The sequence below is a fragment of the Zonotrichia albicollis genome, chromosome 1, assembly GCF_047830755.1.
Source record: "Zonotrichia albicollis isolate bZonAlb1 chromosome 1, bZonAlb1.hap1, whole genome shotgun sequence".
NCBI lineage: Eukaryota > Metazoa > Chordata > Aves > Passeriformes > Passerellidae > Zonotrichia > Zonotrichia albicollis.
In genome coordinates, this window is record NC_133819.1 from 131470892 (window position 1) to 131498213 (window position 27322).

Below are 27322 nucleotides of genomic sequence, written 5' to 3' on the forward strand. Positions count from 1 at the left end.
TCACCCTTCAAGTGGGCGACTTGGTTTTCTCCCATGGCTTTCAGTAGGATCACAAAATGGTTTGGGCTGGAAGGAACCTCAAAGACAGGAAAAGGGACCTGAACATGAGGCAGTGTGTGCCCAGGTGGCCAAGATGACAAGTGGCATCCTGACCTGCATCAGAAACTGTGGCCAGCAGGACCGGGGCACTGTACTCGGCACCGGTGAGGCCACACCTGCCAACAGTTCTGGGCCCCTCATTCAGGAAGGGCATTGAGGAGCTGGAGCGAGTGCAGGGAAGGGCGGCGGAGCTGGGGAAGGCTCTGGAGCCCAAGCCCTGAGCGGAGCGGCTGATGGGGCTGGGGGTGCTCGGCCTGGAGCAAAGGTGGGACCTGAGCGCTCTGCAGAGCCCTGAGAGGAGCCTCAGGCCAGAGGGGTCGGTCGCTTCTCACAGGTAACAAGAACAAGTGACAGCACAAGAAAACATCGCCCCAGGCTGTGCCAGGGGTGGTTGGGGTTGGACATTAGGAGGAATTTCTTCACAGCAAAGATGATTGAACAAACACTGGAATGTGGAGGTGGTGTTGCGTCGTCCCTGGGGCTGTTTAAGGAAAGACTGCACTTGGCACTCAGTGCCAGGTCTGGTTGGCGCGGTGCTGTTCGCTGCCAGGCTGGACACGATGCTCTGGAGCCTTTTCCAATGCAATCCATCCTGCGGTTTGCTCCCGCACGCAGCGCGCACTGCGCCCGGCCGGGTTTGACCCGCGCCGCCCGCCGTACGCCGCTGCCGCCGCGCATGCGGGGTAGCGGTGCCGCAGCGGAGCGAGGCCGGCGGCGCGGAAGGACCTTGGTGCGGAGCGAGGTGAGGCCGCCCCCGCTCCCAGTGAGGCTGCCCCCGCTCCCTCTTCTCCCTCCCCTCATTCCCCTCACTTCCCTCCTCATCCCCATCCCCAGGGCCGCCAGCCGCCGCTCCCCGCTCGGCCGTGGCCCTGCGGCAGCCCCGTGACCTCTGTGCGTCCCTGAGGGTGGCGGGGCCGGGTCCGGCCGTGGCGGCTGCGGCGCGGGGCTGGGGCGCCCTGGGCGCGGGACACGGTGCGGGGCTGGTCCCAGCCTGTCCCCGGTACTGCTGAGAATGTCTTCTGACATAGACAGCAGGACAGCAGGCCTGGGAGGGAAGAGCATGCGGGGAGCGCAGCATTAGTGTGAACAACGAAGGCCAGCCTTGATTCCACAAATACTGGGTGTAAGGAGTGTAAGAACTTAAACTAGAATCGTGTCATAAATAGGTTGGCTTGAATTTTGTCCCTTAAATGTTCTCATTGGAAGGTCAAACGCATAGGACCACTGTTGCTTTTATCGTGAAGACGATTCTTGCACAATACAAAAAGAATGACCTCTCTGTAGTACCAGAAATTGTTTTAAGCAGAGCTTCTTCCACAGTTCTCTTATTTCTTTTTTCTTTCAGGAAATTCAGTCACCATGTCGGCTGCACTGTTGCCAAAGCCCCAGATGCGGGGCCTTTTGGCCAGGAGGATGAAGTTTCACCTCATTGGGGCATTTGTGGTGTCTATGGGATCTGCAGTTTTGTACAAGGTGGGCTCTGTGGTCATTCGGTTATAAACCGGGCTCATTGGAATATTTAAAGAATTCATAATATTTTTCTGTTGAGATTGGGTTGAGCTGTTCATCAGAAAGGTTTAGTAATGTATTTTTGTAAGCATCTTTCCAAAGCACAAATAAATCTTCCTAATCTTCATTTGCAGAAATGATGTGACTAAGCTGATGTTTCATGCTGTGTGTTCAAAGTCACGCAATTCCTGACAACTGGACCTTGAGTCTCCCAAAATGCTCTTGGCCATTCACAGCTGATGCACATTAACCCAAGATCCTTTGTGCTTTGGTCTGCCACAGTTTCTGAGACTTGGGAGAGTTGTCCAAGTCTTATTTTATTTCTTGATTGACTTCAGGGAACTTGCTCTAAAGCAATTTGGAAAACTCGTCCTTCACACTGAAGATATCAGTGTGGGAAAACCTAATGTGGTCTTTCTGTGCTGCTCTGGAGGTGTTGTGTGGAAATGCAGCATTGTGTTTCCAGAAAAACACCCTTACAGGTTTGATTTCTTGATAAAGATCAGAGCAGTACTTTATTAAATAATTACTGGATCTCATACACAAAGCAATCAACACAGGGTGAATTCTTGTGGAAGAGCTGGATCTTGGTTTTCCCCTGTAACTCATGCATATATATTGGCAGCATTTGAGTGCTCAGGAAGTTGTTGACAAAAGTGACAAGAGGTGAAGTTAATTTCAGGTTTTTCACAACTTCTCAGAGCCACAAATGCCTGTCAGAAACAATGAGCTCACACATGTACTTAACACATCTGTTGAGAGGTAGACAAGCTTGTTTGTGGTCAGGCTTAGAAAATAATTTTTTAGCAGTCTCTGTGTCAGTGTCTTTTTGGCACCCCCACGTTAACACACTGGTAAGATGGCAGACCAGACTTAGAACAGGTAACATGGATCTCAGCAGCCATTGACTTTGTTTCACATCACATGCTGTTGTACAAATCCACTTCAGAATTTTTTTCAAGCATTTGGGAGCTTTTTGAGTGTATCCCTGTCCTTCAGGTGAATGGGTGTCCAAGAAATGGGAATTGTGGCTTTTTATGTTGGTGACCTGTAAGAGTGGCTTGGCAGTCTTGTAAAATTGTACCAGATGCAGTAGACTTACAGTGTAGCTCAAGTGGAGCCCTTCAGTGTAGGATGCCATTTTATCTGGAGTTTGAGTTTTGCAGAGGCACAAAACTTGCCATAATGATATGTTTTGTGTATAAATCCATTAGCAGGGAGGGTGTTGGACACTGGCATCAATACAGATGGAGTGGTTTTGGATTTTGAAAGTATGATGTGCTACCTTTTTTAAGGTTTTCATTCAGACATTTGTTCTCCTGACCAGTGATCAGGTAGCCTGACCTGTGGGTTTTAACAGGAACAAAGGAATGTTTAATATTTTGAGCTTAAGGCCTTTTAGATTAATATCTACTGATAGACATTATGGAACTAACAGAAAAAAAATCTGTTCATAAAGCTTTGCAAACTTTCATTTTCTGTGTGTTGCTTTCCAGTTTGCAGTTGCTGAACCCAGGAAACAAGCTTATGCAGACTTCTACAGAAACTATGATCCCATGAAGGACTTTGAAGCCATGAAGGCAGCTGGTGTGCTTGAGAGCGCACCAGCCAAGAAGTGTTGGTAAGCTGCACCTGCAGGTAATGAGCCTCACTGCATTGCAACAGGAGTGACATGAGATGAGTGACATGGTGTGCTTCTCCTTGGAGGGATCTTCCTTTTTTTTTTTCAAATTGAAAGGGTTTTGCGAAGAAAAAGGATACAAATTGCACGTAAGAGACCTGGGTAATAAAAATGTGGAGAAACAGGAGAACTGGGCTCTGGGGAATAAAGGCAGGGTAGAAGCTCCTGAGTACCTTCTGTGTAATTTGTTTCAGTTGTGGGTACAGGAGACAGGGATGATGCCATGCCTTTGCCCTCCTCACATAACCATGGAGAGGAGACAAAGCTCTAATGTTAAACTCCAAGACTTGCCTGGTTCCACAGTTATGTTCATGCTGTCACATCTTGAACTGCTTAACTTGGGCCTGTCTGTGTCTTCTGCTTGCATACTTGTGGTGGTACAGTGAGGGAGAAAATGGAGAGGCTGATTCTCTCTCGTAGCATACATCTTAATGTAAGAAACAGAGACAGCTTCTGCATATCACTTTGTATTTTGAAGTTGGTGAGAGAGGGAAACACATCTATATACACCCATAAATATATATATATATATATGTATATATATATATATATATATATATTAAAAATCACAATGGCATACAGCTCTGTGTTCTAATAATCTCATTTTTGCCATATTGTATAAAGCTTGAATAGAACTTTGTTCACAATACTCTTTTTTTTAAGTACTTGACACTGCCTTTTCTAGGAAAACTACCCAGCTTTGTTCTCCCTTGCTAGTAACACCAGGAAAAAAGTCTTGATTTCAGCTGTGTTGTGGTTATTAATAACTGCACTCACTGAGCTGCACAAGCTGATGTGACAACTCAATAGAGTTCCTCCCCCTTTCTTGGTGCAAATTTTTTACATTGAGTTCTCTGCTTCTCCTAAAATGACTTCAGACTAATCTAGAATGATAGTTTTTCATTCTTTTGGAATGTTTTCATATTGTGATCATTACGTGATAATCTGTGGCTTTAATTATCCTGGCCAGCTGGATTTTCTCAGCTTGTTTGCATGAACAATCAAGATTGAATAAAAGATTCGTACTTAACACTGTGAACACTGAATTCTGTTCTATGACAATTTAGAACTATTTGGCTTCTGCTTAGCACAATTTCTTAAAATAGTTCAGAGCTCCATGTCTTCTAAAAAATTATCAAAAAAGGCAAAAAGTCCCTGTGTCAGTCTCAGCTTTTGACAGTGTTTTTTTTTTTTTAATTTTTTTTTTGTTTTTGTTTTGTGAGAGTGGGATACTGCTGTTCTTTAGCCATGACTGCAACAAATCAAAATAATGAAACTATAAATTTACCTAGTTTAAATCTTGGTAATTCTGCTTCTGATTCAGTCCTCTGGCTGTCTTATAGTCACTTTTAAACTTCTTTAGATACTGGAGTTGCATCCTTTAGTCAGGTGGCCTTCATCAGTGTATTCTGAAGGGCCATTGGTGGTAAAATAATTTCAAACAAACATTGTCAACAAGGATGCATGTTGAACATTTAATTCAAATCATGAGCAGGATTTATTTCTGTACAAATAGAGCTCCACTCTCAGCCTGTGTTCCCATTGGCAGCTTTAAAAAAAATTGCACATTGTGTGCACCTGTTAAAATTAAATGTTTCCTAAACAATTTTTCCATTTCTTAGTTGTACTGGCTCAAAAGAAAACATGGGAGAGAAATAGTCTTTTGCGATTTTGTTTGAATTGATGATGTTTCTTATTCCTTAGCCTGTTTATAAAAGAACAGATATTTTTTCACTCTTTCATAGTAGAAAGAGGTTGGGTTTTTTGTGCCTGCACATGAATACAAAAGTAGAAGAAGGGGAAAACAATGCCAGTGTTTCAAATGTTCTGTAAAGGCTGTAAAAAAAGGACAAGTACCCAGAACAGATGGAAGACATTTTTGTTTGCCTCAGAAGTTGAAATTTTAGCTATTTTGAATTTTTAGCCATTTTTTGGTGTAGTTACCTAAAGGATACAGTGATCACATGCACAATCTGCATCTCCCAGTTTACTGCAGTATGTCCTGTACGTGGCAGTAAAACCAGTGGCTTAACCTCACTGAGCACTCTCTGTGGAACCAGTCCTTAGCCCTAGAATTGAGAGGGGGTTGGGTGGGCAGGAAGGAGTTCATTAGTTATGGTGGGAGCATGGCACTACACCAAGTTTGTTCCTGCTGGGCATGGAGGCGCCTTGGCACCTCCCTGTGAATTCACACTTCTCCATCTGCCTGGATGTCCACAGACTGGTGGTGATACTGACAGTGGAAATTGAGGTGTAAGTGTGAGGAGTATCTGGCATCTGCTGTGTGCTCAGCCATGGAATGAGTGGGGAAGCTCAGAGTTTGGTGCTAACCACTTTCAAGACTCTTGTCATGGAACACAGCTGGTCTTGGATTGTGTTCAGTATAATGGGGAGAAGCAATTTGAATTTGGTTTTCTTCCTTCCTTGGTAGGCTGCCTGCACCACTTGTTTCCTCTCTGGCTTCTCTCCGAAAGCTGCATTCCTTTCTCCTGCAGACCCTCAGCAAGACTGATTCAGTTACCAGTGCAGCATATATAGTGAATCTGATGTGCTGTGCAGTGTTGTTCCAGCTCTTGATTTGTTCCATGTTTCACTTCTGTTTGCCACATGAAGGGTGTGTGAAACTTCAAGCTCAGGAAATAACGGGGAATTCCTCTAGACTAAACTACCGCATAAACATTTCTCTGCTGCTTTGCATTTGTACATACTGATATGTTCACTTAGAGCATGAAGTTTGTCCATCATAACTTAATGGGCTTTTTTTATCTTGCAGATTCCCTTGCATTTCAAGAAGACTTGATGATTGAACCTTGTTTGTTCACTGAAGTGTAAAGTGCAATGCACCACAGTGCATGGCACGCTCTAATGCAGCTCAATAAATAAAATACATATGTCAGTGACATTTAGTTCTCTTCATTAATGTAGAAATACTTAAAGGCTCAGGTATTGGGTGGGTGGAAGGAGGGGTGGAAAGTCTTCAGAACTTGCCCAAGATGACAAAGTCTATCTTTCCTCCAGGAATTATTTGCATCTCTCTTTTGGCCAAATTTCACATTTGATAGCACAGTATATGCCTAAGCAGTGACAACTAGTTTGTCCCAGCTGTTTATGGGAATATGTGAGAGGACACATGTTGCAGGAAGGGAGAGGATGGATTTCTGGAGGGGTCTGTGTTACCTCTGGCTTCACAAGGTGAGCTGACCTTGAGACGAAAGAATTTGGCTAGAAATTCTGGAAGTACACCAGCCAACTTTTTTGTCTTTTTCTGCTGTCATCGCTTCCTTACATCAGCAGACTGTTACAGCAAGACTTACAGACTCTGCAAGTGCCCATTCTTACACATGGTATATTAGTTACTCTAATTGGAAAATTACTCCAAACTGCAGGCATGTTCCCATCTAATTGATGTACAAGAGGGAAGGGGGTACAGGCAGACAAAGTAAATATTGTATTATGGTAATAAAAATCTTGGCGTGCTGCTTTTAGACATGTATCATCTTTTTAATATCTGGAAGTAGTCAGCTAAGCATAGTTTGGATCCCTGCTGCATTCTGTGCAGTCTGAGGCACGATGCTCTGTCTTGGGCCATGATAACCTGTCAGTGAGAACAGGCTTTGTCACTGCCTCTTGCTCAGGATAAAGAAGGTACTAGAACTGCAGCTTTTGTTTGCTAAATGTGGATACTTAAGAGAGCAGGCAAAAGCTGACTGCATGAAAGGAAGGAAGTCTTTGTATGAAGCAGCATGACAAATTAGGCCATCTGTGTTGTATTTGAAGGTCTTCGGTTCAAATCCTGTTTGGAATAACTCTTATTATTTTACATGGATCATTAACTACTTAACACTTAATAGGTATCCTTGAACAACATTTGGACTAATGAAAGCACATAAGTAATGTATGTGATCCAGAACATTTTATAGAGCACCTTGGGATTTTCTTTAAACTTCCCATGCAGACAGTGCTTCCTTTAAGCAAAGAAAGAATTTGACATTAGTGATGCTGGGGAAACCATCTAGTAATCAAAATACCCCAGCTCCTATAAATGTAAACCAGAGCTTAACAATAGCAAATGATACCCATTTATCTTCCCAATGTATAGTATAAACAGTGTATGCCATTAAGTACTGACTAACATTTTCTCAGGGCTGTCTGCAGGTTTAAATAGCCAGAGGTCTTCAGTCTTACTGACAGCTTCAGAGGCAAAGCAACTTGCTACTGCCAGGTGTGCAGGTTAATAGACATGATTCCCTTGTCAGTCTAGGCCCTGTATTCCTCACAGTTGCTATGAATTAATTTACTGTTAAATTCTTAGTTTCCTTTAAACTGTTGCAGCCAGCAGCAGTTATTGCAGTCTGTGTTCCTTCAGCTACCAGCTCATGTGATTTAAAGAAATGAGAGTTTTGTGACTGAAGGCAATTTTTGACAGATACAGCAAGCCCAGGGATGTCTGGCTAAATGTCTTTAACAAAGCTGAGTTCTAACTTCTGTGGCTGTGCTTTGAGAGCCTGCAGGCTGCAGTTGTTGCTTTCTGGATGCAGTCTGGTTTCACACTGAATACAAGGCAAGTACTTCCCTTAAGCTGGCAATGCCAACCATCCCACAGCCTGCTTTCCTCTGGAGTAGGAAGGGAGTGCAAAGCTGGACACCTCACCTGCTTTGCTGAAATCAGCACCAACCTGCCAGGTTTCCTTTTTTTTTTTTTCCCTTAATTTAATTTTTTTTTTGCTTTGCCAGCAAGAGTTCAGCTAATTCTATCATACAAAGAATTGGGAGTGGGACATAGCATAGTACAAGACCCCAATCAGTTGCTTGTTACAGGGCATTCTGTTTCTAGGAGATGCAGAGCTGAAAAACATGCTTGGCTCTCTTGGAGATTATCCCAAGTGTCTGAAGGTTTTTGCTATATTTATGTATGAAATGATATATAAAAAGGAATTATTTGACCTAAACTGCTTTGGGAAAGGTCTTGCCTGACTATGGCTTCAAATTTTTTGGCTAGCTTACATTATTCTGGAGTGTTTGAGGAGTGATTGATTGTTCTGGAAGCAAACTAAAAAGATAGATTTGAAGTTGTGAGCTCTCCAGGTCTAAAGAGCGTTATGAAAGTAGGCATGTTTTAAGAGTACACATCGCACTGCTTTAGCAGCTAAGTACAGGCAGCTGCTCTTTGGACAACTTTGTTTTCATAGTTCACACAGCTCATATGTAGGAGAAGTTGATTTATGTGCCGTCCCCGCTCGTTTCCATACATGTGGTCAGAAGGGGGAGAAAGAACCTGCCTAATGCAGTAAAGATGCAGCTCTATTCACTGAAGAAAAGTGTAATTTAAGCAAGTGTTTATTCCAGGAGAATGTAATTCAGGAAAAACACAAATGAATCTTAAAAAAAATGGCTGAAATCTACAAACTTTTAGAAATGAAACTGCTGTTCCTCATTTTATACAGGTGTGTTTGCATCCCGTTGGCTTGTCTGTGTACTCCATAAATAAGGAACAGATTAGTCTAATTGAAATGGTGAGTACAGTGCTGTTTTGATTCAGTTAGTCACAAAAGCATAAAACTTTTCAGCACACGTTTTTGGCAAGCTAGTCACCAGTTTTTACTTCCAAAGTATTGTCACGATCTATTGCATTTTCTGGTACACTACAAAGTCCAGTGACCAACTGGATCTAATGGGGCCCTCAGGAAGCTTGTACATCAGTCTTGTCATTGTGCTACACCTTGTAACCAAATGAATAAACAGCTCACAAGAACAAGTATTACAGGAATAGCTTTATTATCTTTAAACAATTTAATTATATTACAATTTATCCATCAATATGCAAAATTAGAAGTATTAAACAACTTCCATAAAATACTCAGGAATGAAGCACATGTGTGTATATACATATACATTTTTAAACAGTGTTATTTAAACAGTGACTAAGTTACTAAATCATTGGATGAAATGTTCATAATGGATGGGCTTATTTCACAGTCAGAAAAGGACAATGCAGACCCCAGCCTCCTTTATTCTCAGTAGATGAGAGACACAGCTTTTAGGAATATCTTTTAACAAAACAGAACTCAAAAAAAAAATTGCAGTTACTACATTCTTATTTACTGTGCATTTGGTCATATCAAGTATGCATAGAAATTATTAGCTATAAAGCATATGCTCCAAATGGTGATCACATTTTATTCCAGTTTTTGACTCCAATTCCAGCCATGTTCAGGAATCTCCAGACATAATTCATTTTGGTAAGCATATAGAAAAGGAGAGAAGAGTTAACAAGCATAGCTGGAAACCAAGTAAGCCTTTAGTTTTAAAATGAAACTGCCATAGCCAGATTTGGTGTATAAAGTCATCTAACTGTGCCCAGGGACTGATTTCTTGTCTACTACAAGAAATGCAGGTGTTTAACATACATTTGTTAGTGTATTGTGATGGCATCATTAACTGTTAATGTAGTTGGTGCCTGTGGGTCCATAGTTTTCAATCAACTTAAAAAAATCTCATTTGGCTTAGTACATATTTGAAAGGCCACATTTCTTTTATCAGTTGGAAGATGATAAGCATAAAATGAAGTAGGGCTGAAGGGAGCACATACAATGTAGTGGTGGCAGATCAGAAATGAGCAAGACCCCACAAGGTGTACTTAGCACCTGCACATCTGGGATACACTGAGCTTGGAGATTTTAAGGAGACAGCTCTGTTTCTTCAATTTTTGAACTGCATGTTAGTGGCTTGCAGTTAATGAGCAGACAACACACGGTCATACATACATTGAAAGAACTTCTGAAAATTTGATGGTGGATAAAATAAAGTTTCTGTATACAGACAGTTTTAAAAATAAAGTCATGTTGTAGTTCATGTTTTGTTCTCCAAACCACACAAAGGCACTAGTTTACATTATGGACTAATGTCCTGCAGAACTTCAGTCAAATAAAGGAAGCTATTTTAAGGTTAAAGTGGTGCTAAAACCCAGCTGTCACTAGTAACTTAAAACAGCCACACTGGGTTTAGTGGGGGAAAATGCTTTGCCTCAGGACGCACATGTTGGGGGAGTGGGGGTGTGGGGGGAAAGGCTCAGCCTTGAGCAAGTTTTTACAGCTGAGTTATAAACCTGGTTTATAACAGAAACTGGCAGACCCTAAAATAAGATATAGAGGTATTGATACACATTTCTGTGTGTGGTAAAAACATCTGTATGCACGTAATTTTCCCCCATTCTCTAATTTTTGGTTATTGAAAAGAAAAAAGATTTTGATTAAGCTGTAGTCCAAGGCTGTTCCTTCTCACTTTATTCATTTGCCAGAACACTTTCCTTCCAGCACTAGTATTTTGGCTAGGAAGCAGGAATGTTGTCAAGATTAGAAAAGCTATTGGGCTTTGTTATCAATTTCTACCTCCTCAGAAATTACATGCATCTCTACTTGATGTAGGTTACTGCAGAGAAAGCACCGCTTTCAAACTGGTACGGCATTACTACACACACCAGAAATAACTCTTAATTAAATCCTTTCCTCAAGGCTTTATTTTTCACCATGGTGAATTTGCTAATGAACACCTGGGCAAAATTGGGATCAGCTACATACTGATAGGTCTTTGTTATAGTCAGGGGCTGCTCGGCAGCCAGGGCTGGCGGGGCGGGCGCAGCGGCGGTGCTGGGGGCGAGGTGGCAGGAGGCCTTGGTGATGTACTCCACCAGGCGGCTGTACTGCTGCTCCGACAGCCTCTCCCGGGCGCCCTCGGCCTGCAGGCAGACAGGATACAACAGTCACTGAGTGTCTGACGGCAACCGAGCTGAGCAGCAAGGACAATAATGTACACATTTCGCTGATAAAAATCTTCCTGCCTGAAATCTTAAATAGTTTAAAGGATTTTTTAAATCATGAATGTTCTCCCATAGCTGAGTCCTTGGTGAATTAGTCCTCTCCTCTGCTGTTTTGGGCTTCTGAGAAGCTCTAACTCTGACACAGAAAATTTAAGGAGTCTCTTTTGAGAATTGGTCAAGAGTAGAACTTTACAACAGATCAACTCCTTGTATTGAAATCCCGTTTAGAATTGAAATCCCTTTTAGAAAAATGTCAGTAGCTCTTGGCAAGGCTTATCATACAGAAATTCTATTTAGCTAAAATATTTTAGTCTTTAACTTGCTTAATTTAAAATCAAGACTACATAGAAGCTACTTTCCAGTAGCTTGAATGTTGAAGCTAGGTTCCAGTTTTGAATGTTCTATGGCAAGATATATCCATCTGCTTCTGACAACAAAATCCATCCACAGAAGGAAATTTTTCTAAACAAAAGGGTTTTACTAAAGATGATTTGGGCATTTTGTTTCTGGAGAAAATATTAAGGGATCTGTGTTTTGCAGGCTGAAATAGGTAGAGGTTGTTTAAGATCCTAGCGAGAGGAATGCAAGTGACCTACCCTAGCAGGAAAAAATACAGTAGAGCAAATCCTGTAATCTGTCATATGGTTGCAACCAGATAAACTATTATCCAGAAAAGCTATGGGCAAACCTGGCTTTGGAAGATCAATCTGCTGTGCCCTTGTTTTTGAAGCTGAGGCTGACTGTGACTAGCTTGAAAAGGGGAGGCAAACAGGCATCAAGCTGGTTGCATGGCCTCAAAAAAACTGTATTTCAGAAATCTCACTGTGAATACTACAGTAGTATGACAAGCTAAGCCATTCAGAATAGAAGTTACTTCCAAAATATTATAATGAAGAAAAAGGCAGCAGCTATAACAGGGCTAGGGTTTGATGCTTCCGTATTTTACACTTGGAGAATTGCTGACCAGTTTAATTTTTATAGGTTTTAAACTTTCCTTGCTGGACATCATGCTAAGGATTTAAAGACTGCTGTCTTCTGCCTGTCCTTCAGGGAGTTTTACAGGTCTTGCTAGATAGAATGATACTTTCAAACAGTGCCATTAGATTCACTTCAACATCCACAATCAGTATCCTGACATGTCTCTGGACTGCAAGACTCATTTAAGTACTCTGCTGCTTATTTGAAGAAAGAATTAATCTGATTGATAGATAGTGACAGGTGTCACATTCACATGAAAAAGTCCCCTCTGTTTTTTTACTATGCCTTTGCTGCTCAGCGAGTAGAAGCACTCCTGTTTTCAATCATCATCACAAAATTGCTAAAGGAAGCAGGCTCATGAACAAGCTCAGAAGTTTAAGGTTGAAGCCTATGCCTAGAAACAGCAGAAATGATGAAATGGGCAGAGGAAAGGGTTGTTTCCATGAACGACCTTAAGGCAGGGAAAAATCAGAAGGCAGACTGCTGCAGCAGACTCCAGCTAACAGTGGAGAACGGTGTCTGAACCGCGACTTTGGTCTGGTGGCTCAGTGAAAGTATCTCAGCAGTCAGTCTGTTACAGCAGTTGAAAGGAGAGAAATATGCTGAAGTACCACCTTTGTAAACTGGATTTTAAGTTACAGGGTAAATTTTGGATGTAGGTGGCTTCACATTTTTTCCTCATTTCTCCTAGGGAGGTAAGCCCAGGGACAGCTGGGTTCTGCCTCCACATTGACCAGAAGATCCTGCTTACCAAAGGAGATGAAAATGGTGCTGGTATCCCACTCATCTACTTTTGTGAACACATTCTTCATTAAGCCCCAGGCCATTTTCCACAGATACCGCACAATTATTCAGGAGGAAATATTAACTATGGTTGGATGGTCTTCCAAAGTAACTGGGACCCTGCTTGCTTTTAGATGACTTCATCTGTAACTAAGTGTCTGCTTCTGCAGGAAGTTTCAGTTTGGCTTATATTTTCAAGACAAAAAAAAATTTGGAATTGATGTAATTCTACATTTTTTCCTAAATGGGACCTAAGATTGTCACTAAGTGCCCTCACTTGCTGCTTTGAACATTTATCTTGTTGATATCCAGATCACTCAAGGATTCAAAACTTGATCGAGGCTTGCTTAATGCAGCTCCTAGAAGAACATTAGAGATATCATGTCCGTTCATACTGCCAGGCGATACTTTTGGGTTAAGAACTCCAGTATTTTTCTAAAATTCCTCCCATTATGGTTTATAATGAATAAGCCTTCAGCAATTCTAACTCCACAGCAGCTACAACACCTGTGCTGTGCAGTCCAGATGGGTGTAGCACTGATCTACTCCTCTGAGGACATTGATTAAGGAGATCCAGCTCTTTAGGATTATTATCCATTGCTTTGAGAAACCCAAGGATTGCTTTTGAGCTCGAAAGATGATAACACATAGGAGTATTAAAAAAAAATCTGGAATATCTGAAATTCCAGGGCCCTTCAATTTTTTCTTGTCTTCTTTATGTTATGAGCTATACCAAGAGCAGCTGGAAGAGCAGGACTTCTGAGTTTGACATCTGTCTGGAAACAAGTAGTGTCTCAATTACTTTGGAAGATAATCCAAATACAATTAATGCTTCCCTTTCAATAACAAACTTGTCAGTGCCAGAGTTTTTAAGAATCCATCCAGGCTATTCCTATCCAGATGGATTAAGTTATATATTGTGGAGGCGAACAAGGCATCAGGCAAACCTATTGCTGAAGGAGTCAAAATATGCTCTATAACATCTCTGGTGATTACAGCTGTAGAATAACTCATGTTTTGTTTCTTAACTGTTCCAAGAAGTTGAGGAGAGGGAATGAGAGAAACTGTTCTGGGCAGAGCTGAAACAAAACTTTTGGCAATCGTTTTTGTGAGCAGTAATGCAAAAAAGTGGATTTTTATAGCATTGAAATTAAATGTTTCAATTTCTTGTATTATTCCTAGTATCTTTGACTAAACTAATCAGAAAAATAGACATAACTTATATTGGTAACATTAGCTCTGTTTTGCTAAACTCAAAATAACAATCTGGTTGACCTGACTGGGCATTTTCCAGCTAAAAATTGAGGCCATCTTTGCAAATGCCATCATGCACAGACATGTCTGCACTTCAGCTGAGGACACCTTCAGTGCAACACAATGGCCTACTATTGATACTGAGGAGTTGTGCCTATTTAGGCATCACTCTGCAGCTTAGAGGCTGCTCATCTTCAAGTCACAACTTGTTTCTCCTAAGGTTCCTTCTCCTAATCACATCTGAAGACTTTGTAGAAGCTCTTGTCAGGAAGCTGAAGGGAAGCTCTGGCTCCCATCAGCACCAGTGCTGCATGTGACACCCAGACCACAAATTCAGCTGCAGAAAGGAAATCACCAAGTATGAGATCTCCCAATCCACTAAAAAAACAACAAATATTAATTACAAAACATTCTATGTAATTACTAAAACTGTATATGAAGCTTTTTGGAATCTTTTATTGTGTAGCTGCCTTAGCTGCCTTAACATAAAAAAATTAAAAATATTTTATTCTCTATTTCTTTCAACTGCTCTTCCTCACAGCACATTTCTTTAAATTTTTACGAGAATTTCAATATCAGTATCTGTATTCTGAAGGAATGTTTTGCCAGGTCTGTTTTGTACAGCATCACTCAACTTTTGCTGTCTTGCCATCACTGGCTTGGCTCCACCTGGGACACAGGCACTTTTCCCATACATTTTCACTGTGTTCTCAAGAGGCTGCATCAGCAAAAGAGATGCTGGGCTCAAGGCTTACAGCTCCTAGAGCTGCATTGCTGCACCATTTGAGTAGGACTCCCATATTTCCACCCAGAACTTCAGAAAAACAAATTATGTATTTGGTCCAGTACCTCCAAAGGAAGATGTTATGAACGCACGCGTGTGGGAACACTGGACTCTGCATGTGCCATGCAGGGTTGCTCTGTGCCTTCAGGGGCCCCATTTGCCCATAAATCCTACACATTCCCAGCTGCAGCAGCTGTGGGGACTAGAATTAGGCTCCCTGTCCCTCGCCTTCCCTTCTGCCAACAGGCAGACCCTCTGCACCCTTCAGCACCCACTTGCAGCAAGCTGCCCTTCCCCCACAGCAGCAGCCTTCTCCCTACCCCTCGGAAAACCAGATGCAAAGACAACACTCCAATCCAATAAAAAAAAGATCTGGGCTGGTGCTAAAGTTAGGATTAGGATAGGGTGAGTGTATCCAGTGCCTTAGGAAAGCGATTTTTCTTCTTCTTCCCTCCAGGACACTAGCTCTGGACTGAGCAGGACAGTCTGGACTCTGACAGTCTGATGTGTGCCTCCACCAGCCACTCAGCACTCGGGGACAAAAAAAGCTGAGCTTTGCTCATTTGCTTCACAATTTAAGTAATCCCTCATGTAGCTTTGTGGTGAGAGAAGGCAACTTCAGTCAACAGTTCTCTGTGAGACTGAGGTTAGTGGAAAGACAATAAATATAAATAGAGAATTCAGCACTAAAGAAAGCTTTTACAAAAATACTCAAGTGCTGTCACGACACAGATGAAGTCCTTGCTGAAATCAACAGCAAAACTCTCCACTGACTTCAGCAAAGTTAGGATTTTACTGAAGGTGCTCCTACTTTTTGTCACACCTTATACTTCAGGGCTTTTATATGCTCTTTTTTTTATATTTGAAACAGAAATTTCTGGTATAGCAGAAAACTATAAACTACCTGGCACACTTTTATAAAAACTGGGACATGCATGTTCATTTTTGAAATGCTCTCTCATATGACTCTACTTGAGAATTTAATACAATAAACATTGTTTCCCCAAAGTGTAAAAATATAACATTCTTCTGCCATTAAAAGAAGATAATTAATCCAAAAGACCTCAGCATTCAATAGCTTAGACATCTTTCAACATGAAGATGAAGCGTTTATGCTCTTACTGGCAAACACTTGGTGCATCCAATCTCAGAGAGGGACTAATCCAATTTAAAACTAGCATTTGCAGAAGAAGGATGATCTAAGGAAGTAAATACAGCCAAAAAAGACCACTGTGCTAGAAGAGACAAGATAAAAGCACACTGAAAGGAGCACCAGCACCACTGAACTGCTAACAGAATCCCCAGAAGAATAAAAGGAACTGCTTTTGCTGGCACTTTGTAGGCACAGGGTGCAATGCTGACTTGCCAAACAGTGAACACCTCATGCATATGTAGCCATGAGAACCTTTTCAGAAAAGAGGTGATGCTTACCAAGAACTCAGACTTCCTCTACTTTTTCCCTCAGAAAATTTCTGTCATAGATACGGTATATCCCAATCAATAAGAGAATAGAAGGGAGGAGACACATTCAACAAAAAGGAATCACAGCCAACTAGAAGAGGCAGATCTCCTGGTTTGGCACTTCAGCCTCTGGCCTCCCAGCCCAGAGGTGAGTATTCCCACTGCCAAAAGCACCAGCATCAGTGTAACTTTGTCTTTGAATGGAAAAGGTACTCAAGTCTTTACCTCCAAGTCAGAAGGCACTCTCTGTTGTTTTAGCTGCACCTTCAGCAGATCTTTTTGCTGATCATCTTCCAGACAATCGATTTCAGTCACGGGGAAGGCCTGCTGCTGTGTGTCTTCACTGATGCTCACGACAAAGAGCACCTCTGAGGTGAGCAGCAAGCAGCCCTCATGCTGCTGGCCCGATCCGCTCACAATCATGACATCTAAGGCCATATGAACCTCTGGCCTTCCCAGAGACTGCAGCATTTTCCTGCATTATCAGGTTAAAAAAGGACAAATAGAAGACAAAAAAAAACTAGTTAGAGCATTGGATCCTCCAGGGCTTACTCTGATCACTGTTTTTACTTAAGCCTGTAGCTATCACATACAGATGTAAAATAAGCCAGGGAGTGTACTCCAAAACTCCATTACTGAAAGATGTAAGACTTCAGATTTAAAGAATGAATGTGAAATTGTTACTTATCAAAACCCCTCAATCACTCACCACAGAATTGGCCTAATATCTGTGCTAGGTTAGCCTATTTCCCATCCTATTTCCTTGATAATAGAAAAATTACCCTGAGAAGTGGCTTAGAAATTCAGTGCAGAAAATAAAGCTATCTTCACTAACAGCTGTTTCTGGAGATGTGCAGTGTTTTTCTTGGGCTCAGTGCAATGATAAAATAAGTAAGAACTCACTGAATGCCATTAAATAAAGATCAGCTCTGTAGTTTCAAAGCTGGATGCAGATCAGCAGCCCATCATTTGCAGATTGGGTTTCTATGCACTACCTTTGTGTTTAGTGTTCCTAAACAAACTGCCATAACTCAGCCTTTCCTAGGGAAGCCTTTCCTGTTAACTTGACCAGAGGCCAGGAGCTATTAATAAACAATGTGGATGTAAAAATGAGCAATTGTCTAAATAATGTTACCAGACATATTTGACGTGGCTGTTTGGAGCCTGCTCAACATGTTGATCACTTGGATGAGAGCGCTGCTTGGGAAGCTGAGAAAGTCCAGCTCCATGCAAAATACCTGTGGGTGAGAGAATTCAGGTTTTTTAGTGGTTGTTTTCTACAACGCAGTTACGTGTTGCAGTGATGTCATCTGTTTAAAGCAGTTCATAAAATAGTGCAGATCCAAAATGATGTCACATCTCTGGAAGCTGTAGTCAAGATAATTCATTAAATATTACAATGCAAGAGTTGTGCACTTAACCCCCATGATCTCGCTTTAGCAAGAAACAAAAAATCCCACTGTGTGTTCCATGAATCAGCTCTACACTTGCAATCAAGAGAAACATAACACTCCTGAGAGCCATCACTTCAGAGCAGGATCAGACACATCACTTAGGATTTATGTAGAAAAAATCAAGACCACGGTTAACTTTCTTGCTTAATATTCAAATACTTTCATATACGTGTCACAATTGGTACAAATTAGAAGGCAAGTTTGCCTAGATACTGCATTTAAGTGTTCAGTTACTTAATCCAGCTGTTAAACACAGATCCATGTACATTTATGAGATCTCCTGGGGCATCTGGCTTATTGTGAATTCTTAGTGCCAGCACAGAATGGAGACTACAAGCAGCAGTTAAGCAGGTTTCTAAAGAGACTCTCCAGAGCTGAAGATGGTACAGTATGTATGATTTTAGATGGCCTGTAAACATTCAATGATGAGGTATGGTCACCAGAAAGAATGTGTGGGATGCAAAAAAAATTCATAAATTAACTAGTTTTAAAAATTTTTACATGACAGACGTGGAGTAGGTTACGCAGCAAGCACTAGTGTTACATGGTTTGGTGCAAAGTTACTCTTTTACAAATGTACTTCTTTACAAATAAATTAAGAGATTTTCTTTTGTCTAAGCATTCCAAAGGCATAAGGGTGTCAATAACTTAGATTCCCTCTTACACAATGGATAATAATTTAAACAAAACATCAGCAATGAAAAAAAACCTTTTAATTTTTAGCACACATGTTGATGGTAATACTTAAAAGCAGCATCCCAATTGTAACAGTTGGCTTACCAAGGTTCTCAGCATTATGTGAGTGCAAATGTTATTTACAGATGGAGACAGAGAGAACATGTGTTTATTTCTGTGTGGTCCTCCACCCCTTGGTCTCCCCCAAGAGGCACAGTCCCACTTCCAATCCAGTTGTGGGTAAGAGTTACTTGAACTCTTGTGTATTTTCCTCTCACGCACTGTCAACTATTATTGATATAGTTTTATGTTTTTTCCTGGCTAACTCTTTTTGTCATGGTCATGGAAAACATGATGTCTTATATACCATAGTACCATATCTGCAATGAAAAGTGTCCCTCTACTACTATGAGTTTTTTGATAAAAACAGCAGCAGAATTAAAACTAGAAATAATAATGTCCTGGGCAGCAAAGCCAACACAGAGACAGCCAACAACAGAAAAAGCCTTCTGATTTTGCTGATATGGATTTTACACCTATGAAGTGAATAATTCAGGAGAACAGTTATTATTTATGATTATACAAACAAGATAAAGTTGATTTGAAAGAATTTTAATAATTGTTTCATCATTTCCATCTTTTACTAGATGGAATGAGCTGTGGGTGTTGTGGGAAGCATCCTAACCTTAAGCTCTACAAGAACTACTTGTATTTTAGTTAACACAACAAGCATAAATGTTGCTAGTGATTAAAGGCATAAATATTCAAGGTTTTTCCGGTATAATTAGTGAGGTGGAATTATTGACACATTGTCCTTCTATCAGTATCCTGCTTCTTTCTCTTGACTCCCTCCAGCTACCATTTCTTCTTAAATATTCAAGCTGAAAGTGATTTATTGCTCCTGGAGACAATTAAATTAGTGTATTTTGATATTTTTATCTTTTACACTTTTTGTTTGTCCAGAATTGTTCCCATCAATTGAAAGGATTTAGCACCAGTGCCATTAAGTGCTCAGTCCCGCTGGAAACCCCACCTCTGGTTGCTCCAAGGTTCCCATGTATCTGAAAATGGGACTGTCTTCTTGTGAAGCTCCAGTTTAAAGGGGATGCTCCTACTACCTGACTCACTTCTTTCTCCCTCTCCCTAACTCACTCTTTGTGTAGAGATAGCCCAACTCTTTCCCTGCCATAACAAAGCAATCTCAAAATAATGCTCTAATTGGACATAGTGTTGCTCTAATCCTTTTATGTCAAAAACTATTTTTCAAGCACATATGTTTCTGTAACTAATTTTACTGTATTCCAAGAATTACTTCATGCTTTCTGCATTCTCTGTTTCTGTGGCTGTGCATCGCTGATCAGTAACACAAGAGAGAAGCACAACATGATGGTGTTTCAGAAAAGCAGTAGAGCATTTGTAACTACTTAGCCGTGGCATTTCTAAACCTTTCTCTAAGTCACACAATACTGAGCTGGATAAATAAGACATAGCAGGTTGTATCTGAATAACATTTTAAAATTTAAATGGAGGAAACTCACCGTAACCTGTCTGGGAGACGAGCTCAGCTGCCCCTCCAATGGGCTTTGTGAAGACGCCCATGATTCCCTTCCCCACACCCGAGATGACCCCTCTGGCTTTGTGCCCAGCAGAAGCTTGGGCCTCAGATACCCGCTGAAAATTCCGCATCGGCTGATCCACAATCCCAGCAATTGCACCTGAAAAAACAAGAGTCTCCAGTAAGTGGTGAAGATAAATATTCTGGAATAAGAAGAAATCTTACTACTGGACCTGAATATTGTTTGGATTCAAGACTGTACCCCATTCTTATACAGCTTTTTAGCATTTGACCAATTAGGTAAACACTATCTTAGCTTCAGTTAAGATCTAACTTTTTTTTTAACATTTAGATCACCTAACCTTACAGTATGTTTTCCTCTTTTGACTACTTATGCTAAATGCTTCTGCTGAATTAATTTAGTTTGGCTCATTCTGTGTCATAATTCTGAAAATGCTGGGCTAGGAATAAAATCCTCCAGTTTTAGACAGCTAGAGCTGCTATGGAAATGAGATTTTCACGTAAGTGCAAGATTGACTTCATGAGAATAAAAACTGTTTGTATTCAATACATCATTTTTATATCCTCTTCCACTGCCAGAAATGTTCATAAGCTAATGCAACTTTTGATATATGACTAAGATTAGCAGAATTAGACTTTGAGACTTTTTGTTACTTTTTTTGTGAAAACCATCATATTTTACTTTAATGTGCATGGGTCAAACTTTTACAAGTGACATAGTGACCTTCCCAGCTTTTAGTATCAACAGAGAACTTCAACTTAAATCTTCCTAAATGTAAACAGGTATCTGAGGTGGTACATTTCTTTGATCTTGAGTTTATGCTAGCCACTTAACCACAGACATGTCTCTAGTTGTTGTAATTTTGATAGATAAGCTATTTGGAGATAGCTATGGCTACAAGGATTGGACAAAGCCACAGCCGTCGTCCCGACCCGAGGTGCTTTGCTCAGTGAAAAGCAAGTCTGAGGCTTCTTGGTCAGGTCTCAGTTTGCACCTGCAGCTGCAAATTCCAAGATAAAACAATTATTTGAGGAGTAGGATTGAGTGTCACTCTGGTTACTAGGCATTTTCACCTCAACCTAGACATCTTTGAAAGTCCTGCTTTGTAAGTGGAAGGAAATCCAGGCATAATTCCACAGATTCGGACAATCGCAACCGAGGTATTTGGCCCCATGTGTTTACCAGCATGACGTGCACTAGGCAGTGAGCTGCTAACTGGTCTTCAGATGGTTTCAGTTACTGTCACTGGATAAATAAAGAAATTGCTGACTTTAAACAACAAGAACTAATATAGTATTTGTGCACAGTCACTGTCCAAAGAAAAGAAGAGGATGAGAAGTAGCACACATTTCCCCAGATCCTTGTCCCTGGGATACTATCGATCAGGAATTCAGGAAACTTGCATCCCCCATAAATGCCTTCCTCTCCTCTTAGAGAGAATTCTCCCAGAATCTGTAGCACTAGCCTTTTGACAAATGTATAGTATTTCCACAGAAAATGCTGGTCTGTCTTTGAAGTGATGCCTGGTTTTAATTGAGGTCACTCACTGAAGCTGAGTGTGCAGCTGAACATTCACCTTTTGTACCACAAAGGCCACAAAGCTTTTTCCTTAATGCCATGCTATTGAAATGATACAATTTTCAATTCATTACTACTTACCAGCTGTTCCTGCTGCTTGACTAAAATGAAATCTCAACACCACATTAGACAATTGGGATTGTTTGTCCAGTCTTTTGTGCAATTGGGATGCATTTGAAGGCATAAAACAATACTTGGTATAGTCCTAAGTTACAATATTATACTATCCTGTGACCTCCTTCACCCTATCTATTGAGGTCATCCACAACAACTGCACTTTCAGAACAGAAGTTATTGCCTTATAAAATGTAATCCACCTAAGTCCTAGCACTAGTAAATTATTTACTGCAATATACTTGAACAAAGTTATAAGGTAATAATAAGAGCCTACTGCAAAGGACCTGTGGTATGCTCCAGGCACTCCTCAGCTAGAATTAGGCTCCAAGGACAAGGAAACAGAATGGAAACTACTGTGACTGTGTTATATAAGAATATTTATGTAATGCCCAAAATAATCTATAGCTTAATTAGCCACTTTTTAGTAATTTCACACTTTCTGTTATTCTGGCATTTTATGCATGCTCTGAACTTCTCTGTGAAGACATTGCCCTTTTGTATCTCAAATCCTTTTGCAAGTCTTGTTGTTCTACCTGCAAAAAAATATACCAAATGATCTTCTCTTTCTCTGTAATTCCTTATCTTGAATTGCAACTCACTGCCATAACTCATTTATGTACCGTGGCCATGCCCACAATCACAAAATAAACTAAACCTTACTCCTTTCACTGAGGAGTGGCTGGTCCTACCACCCTTGTGTGGGGAATCCAGATCTGTGCAGCTCCTTTCCTGTGTGCAGCATGTGTGAGCAAAGGAAACAGACACAGACCAAAGCCTGAGCAACCTCAAAACCCAGCAGCAGCGAGAGAGCGGTGACACACACGTGAGGCTCAGGGCACTCCTCACCCAGAAACTGCAAAGCACATCTTCCTGTGCCCCTGTGGCTTCTTGTGTTCTAACAGAGTTCTTGGCAGGAGCACCACGAGGGATGGACTCACCACAGAAAGTCTCTCCCCGCCAGATTTCAGTGGGGTATCAGGAAAGTACAGCACGGAACCACATGTAGTGGTTCCTCCCTTCCCACTGTCGTTCTCTCTCACATGGTGTCCTACTGCTGTCCCTGTCCTTTCCCTGTAATGTCCCTTGACCAGTATTTTTTTAATTAAATGAAACCATTCTCCAGTTTTCTTTTTTTTTTTCCTTGCCCTAAGCATTTGATTTTATATGCATGTCCACATATGTACACACAGATTATGCATGTATAAAGAAAACCTCAATAAAATTAAACACCAAAGCAACAAAACAAAAACATATTCTTCCATTACTGGACCAAAGAGGTTCCAGCAACAACATAACATCTGCTAAACATCAGATGGGGTGCACTCTGGTTAATACATGTTGCTCAGTAACAATAAAAAAGTTACTTTGATAGCTACAAAATTCAGATAGTTCAGAGTATATCACTGGATTACTTCAAGAAGAATTTGATTACGGGCAGCAACTGGTTCGTGTGCAGACTGACAAAGTTTGGTGAACGTAGCACAGCTTACGGACCTTGCCAAGCATCAGATTGCTTGTGACAAATGCTTTCAGAGCAAGACATAATTGGAAAAAATCCCCCACTAAGAGAATCTGGCCATGCTTTGCCATGAGGCTGGAAGCTGCCCAAACTGAAGCCATTTTGCTTCCTTCTCTCTGTTGTCTTTCAGGACTGCCTCAAGTGTTTCACACCAAAACCAGGGCTGAAGCATAATTTCATCACAGCAAACATCACACAAAAATACAGCTCAAGGAAAAAAGCACCTGTTGCCATGCACTGATGTAGTTGCACAGTTAGTGTGTGGAATAGCACACAATTTCAGGATTAGCACTGGCTTGTGCTATCTTGTGTTGTAGATAGGCAAATATGGAGTGGCCCTGACTCAGTGAGAGTGTACAGCAAGAACAGCTACCACCACCTGTAATAACAAAAATCTGAGCTTCTGAAACCCAGGCTTTGCCTTCTCTACCAGGATAGTCACACTGTCAGGCGATATGAGTCAATTCACTTCCCCAAAAGCACAAAGGGGTAACTGAAATGCTGAGCACTTCTGCCATTGTAAAAAATAGCTTTTTGAATAGTTGTCATCTTTTTGGTTATTTAGACATGCTCAACTTCGTAAAGGCAGCCACTTCAGTGTAAAATTTTTCACTAGGACTAGCAGTTGAAAATACAGCCGATAGTTTCAATAGTCTCTTTTACATGCTTAAAAGTTAATATTTTAAGTTTGACCCTGTCACACAAAATGCAAAAGATAGTTCCTCAGTGAGGGGTCAATCATCTAAATATTTTACCAAAAGTTTCATTGCATTTTTGCCTAAACATATAAAAGGAAAAAAACACACCTATCATAAGCTGTTGCTTCTTTTCACACACAAGTGTTACTAAAATGACCCAGAAATCTCCCCCAAATTAGAAAAGAAGACAACAGCTGGCCAAAGATAACAATCAAATCAAACAACACCCTGACAGTGCTTGAGTCATTTAAAATGAGACAGGACAAAGCACTTAAGAATGTACCACAGGGAACAACTTGCACGGAGGAGGAGACGAGAGTACATGATTTTGGCCCCAGTTCAGCAAAGCTCTTAAGCACATGCTTAAGTGCTCTGCTGAATCGGGGCCACTGTGAGCCAGATTTTCACAAAAATCAGAAAGGCACCTCTACTTTCTGGGTAGAGACCACTACACACCGATGAACTGAAGACTCTAACATGACTTCACCTAGGCACAAAATCTACATTTGCCATTGTTTTAGCTGCCTGCATGGGTCAGACGGCTTACGAACATGAGCGTGCTGTGACCATCGTAGCAATCTCCTTTACACTCTTCAACTTTACAATTAGAAAGTCACAGAAATTACGGCTTCAAATAGTCGTGCTCTCTGCATTTCTGTGCTCATCAAGCTTTTCATCCTTGCAAAGGAAAATAACTGCAGCTTCACTTTGTTGTGTATGAATAACCGTAAGTGTTTTTAGAGTAAGCATGTTCACGTTTATTCTGTATGCGCTGGGGAAAAAAAGCAGCTCAGTGGTACCATCCCTTCAACTATGACTGTTTTTGTTTTTTTTTTTTTGTTTTTTTTTTTTTTGGGAAGCCACAATATTCTTTACACTAAAGACAGGACAGCAGCAGCTTTCTGACATGTTTGTAGAAATTGAAACATAGGTCTATTCATAATTTAGATCTTGACACAATTTATATGAATGCTGCTGCCTATACAGAGGAAACATGCTTTTTAAAAAGAAAGTTTAATTAAAAAACTGATACAAAGTAAGTGGAATATTTCTGATTTCTCCCTTATTGAAGTTCCATACTTGTCACATCCAGCTTTACAGTAACTGTAGCTATTTATCTGGGTACTTCACTGACTCCCCTGCTAAGAAAAGAGGTAGTTAGCAGGGAGCGATCGCTAAACAATAACAGCGGGAATAATAACAAGACCCTAGCTTGTGGAGGAGCACTGTTTAAATGCTAATATGAAGCTCTAGGTTTCTAACCTGAAGTCTGATTTCTTAGGAAATCAGGGACACTGGAATTCTAGCTCTATTTTTTGTTTTGCTTTTAACTCGGGTGTACTGCTGCAAACCACGGAATCCTTGTGTGCGGGGAGGTGCAGGAATGGCGTATTTGTGCATGTATGTGAGGAGTTCCCAGCTTTCCGGAACAGCAAAAAACTTTGCCTTGATACAGCCAAAGCTACAAAGTTTTGCTCTTTACTTCAGGCTGTATAGCTGATGTTTTTAGCTCTGAAGGACTCTGGTGTGTCAGTGAAGGAGATATAGACACCACGCTACTTTGATGTTTAATTAATAACCGAGCCAAGATCACCAAGCCATTTCACCAACACATACACACCAGGCTGACACAGTGCTTCTAAAAGTATAATCTTTCATCCAGCAACTCAACCTGTCTGCCCTTAGCCCAATAAAACAAGAGGGAAAAATAAAACCTCCTCCAAACTGCCTTTGATTTGCAACACCAGTAACAGCTTACTATTGGGACAGTGGCTACTAATATATGGAATTTCTCCTTTACGCACATTTCTCCCAGGACACTTGCTTGCCGGTTTACAGGCATTATCAAATGGCAGTGCTTCACATAATCTAATGTTATTGCTTAAAATAATTCCCAGCAACTTAACCCGAAGCTGTAACATTTTTACCACTTCCTCTTTGGGGCTTTCAGGGTTGCGGTTGCAAATTTAGGAGTTGTGTACACTACTGAAGATTAGGAAACAGGACAAATCCTTTCAAGCTTCAGCTCTTCTAACCTTTTGCACTGGACTGCTTTTGGTCACTTTGATCTCTAAGAGATTCATACTGTTTAATACATACTGAGGAACTCTGCCAAACAATACAGTTCTGCATTCCTTTGCTGTGTGACAAGTCGAAGTAACCTAGAAAATCCAGCCCCTTACTGCAAAACTTCTTGCAGAGAATTTTTCCACTGTGGGTTAGTTTTCAAAATTTTAGGTGCTATTTTGAAATGGAGAGAGTAATCTTCACTTCTAACCAAACCACTCGGCTGCTTGATGAATAAAATTACACTGAATCAGGACGATCTGGGTCTCTTTGTAAAAGTAGAATTCCTCATCAAAGCTTACTTAACATCTGCACTAAGTTGAAGTGGTTTTCAAACAAACCCAAGAATCTCTGATATCTACAGTGCTGCAAAAACAAGCAGGTTCAGAAGGCAATCCTATAATTCACTGGAAAGCAAACATCAGCATGATGACGTCTTCGTGTTGAATTAGTTACAAGTCACGCTGCCCGATGCAGAATTATTCTTTTTTTCCCACTTAAATCTACATCATGTACTAGTGAAAATATTATTTCACAAAGTTCAAACCCATTCTATATCTGCAATTATTTTATCAGCAAAAATCATACACAAAAGTTAGAAAATCTTGATAAACAGTATCTAATATACATACTGTGTATGTATATTAGATTCTTGTTCTTTTTCACAAGAAGACACTAAACCCCCAGTATTTGAAATTATACATCACAGTTAGAAAAGGCTAGTGAGCAGATCACAAAACAGTATTATCACTTAACTTGATATTTAATAGTACATTACCTAGAAGGCTAATGCCTAAACGAGAGAGCCCCTGTCTCAGTCCTTCTCCCAGGCTCTCTGGAAGCTGCCTTCTCCATTCTTCTTGTCTGTTGTAATGCTCCTCATCCAGTGACAGCCTATCCATATTCCGAGCAAGACTTGTTGCCAGATTGGTAATTGACGTCAGTGTACCTAAATGCATGGAGATATACATTTGGGTCTGGATCAAAATGCTTTAATTTAAACCACAGAGACATTGTATGCCTCACTGCAATGCTGAGCTTATGAGCAGAGCAGCAAGTCAAGTGAACAGTCACCCATGTGTAACATGCTTTACTATTTGTTAAGCATCACCACGCTGCTGCTATGGCCGTGTCACGCCTTTTACATTAGCCTGCTCCAGGTTTGCCTGGTCGGTGGGAACAGAAACTCATCTGAACATCCTTCTCCAGTTCCCTGACTTGTGGAAGGCCAATCTAAATGAAGAGGGGGGTGATGGAAAGGTAAACAAATAT

The 27322-nt window shown here is 40.9% G+C and overlaps 2 protein-coding genes across 7 annotated transcripts in view; one reads left to right on the top strand and one right to left on the bottom strand.

Moving 5' to 3' along the window:
* Positions 1 to 701: 701 nt before the first annotated feature.
* COX6C (cytochrome c oxidase subunit 6C) lies at positions 702 to 6189 on the top strand. Of its 2 annotated transcripts, none has more exons than XM_074554448.1 (4): positions 702 to 841; positions 1445 to 1572; positions 3105 to 3246; positions 6063 to 6189. In XM_074554448.1, the coding sequence occupies exons 2-3, from the start codon at positions 1459 to 1461 to the stop codon at positions 3231 to 3233; spliced, it is 243 nt and encodes an 80-aa protein (XP_074410549.1). In that variant the 5' UTR covers positions 702 to 841; positions 1445 to 1458; the 3' UTR covers positions 3234 to 3246; positions 6063 to 6189. The 2 variants fall into 2 exon arrangements, with proteins under 2 accessions (XP_074410549.1, XP_074410557.1); XM_074554456.1 differs by having other exon boundaries at positions 3105 to 3229.
* A 2858-nt stretch (positions 6190 to 9047) lies between these two features.
* Positions 9048 to 27322, bottom strand: part of VPS13B (vacuolar protein sorting 13 homolog B) — a 431489-nt gene continuing 413214 nt past the window's right edge. For all 5 annotated transcript variants that reach the window (XM_074554422.1, XM_074554431.1, XM_074554441.1 and 2 more), the window contains exons 58-62: positions 26829 to 26999; positions 20033 to 20209; positions 17501 to 17603; positions 16591 to 16840; positions 9048 to 11024 (exon numbers count right to left, since the gene is read on the bottom strand). In XM_074554422.1, coding sequence (XP_074410523.1) covers positions 10779 to 11024; positions 16591 to 16840; positions 17501 to 17603; positions 20033 to 20209; positions 26829 to 26999 — 947 coding nt within the window. In that variant the 3' untranslated portion in view covers positions 9048 to 10778. The remainder of the gene's footprint in view (positions 11025 to 16590; positions 16841 to 17500; positions 17604 to 20032; positions 20210 to 26828; positions 27000 to 27322) is intronic.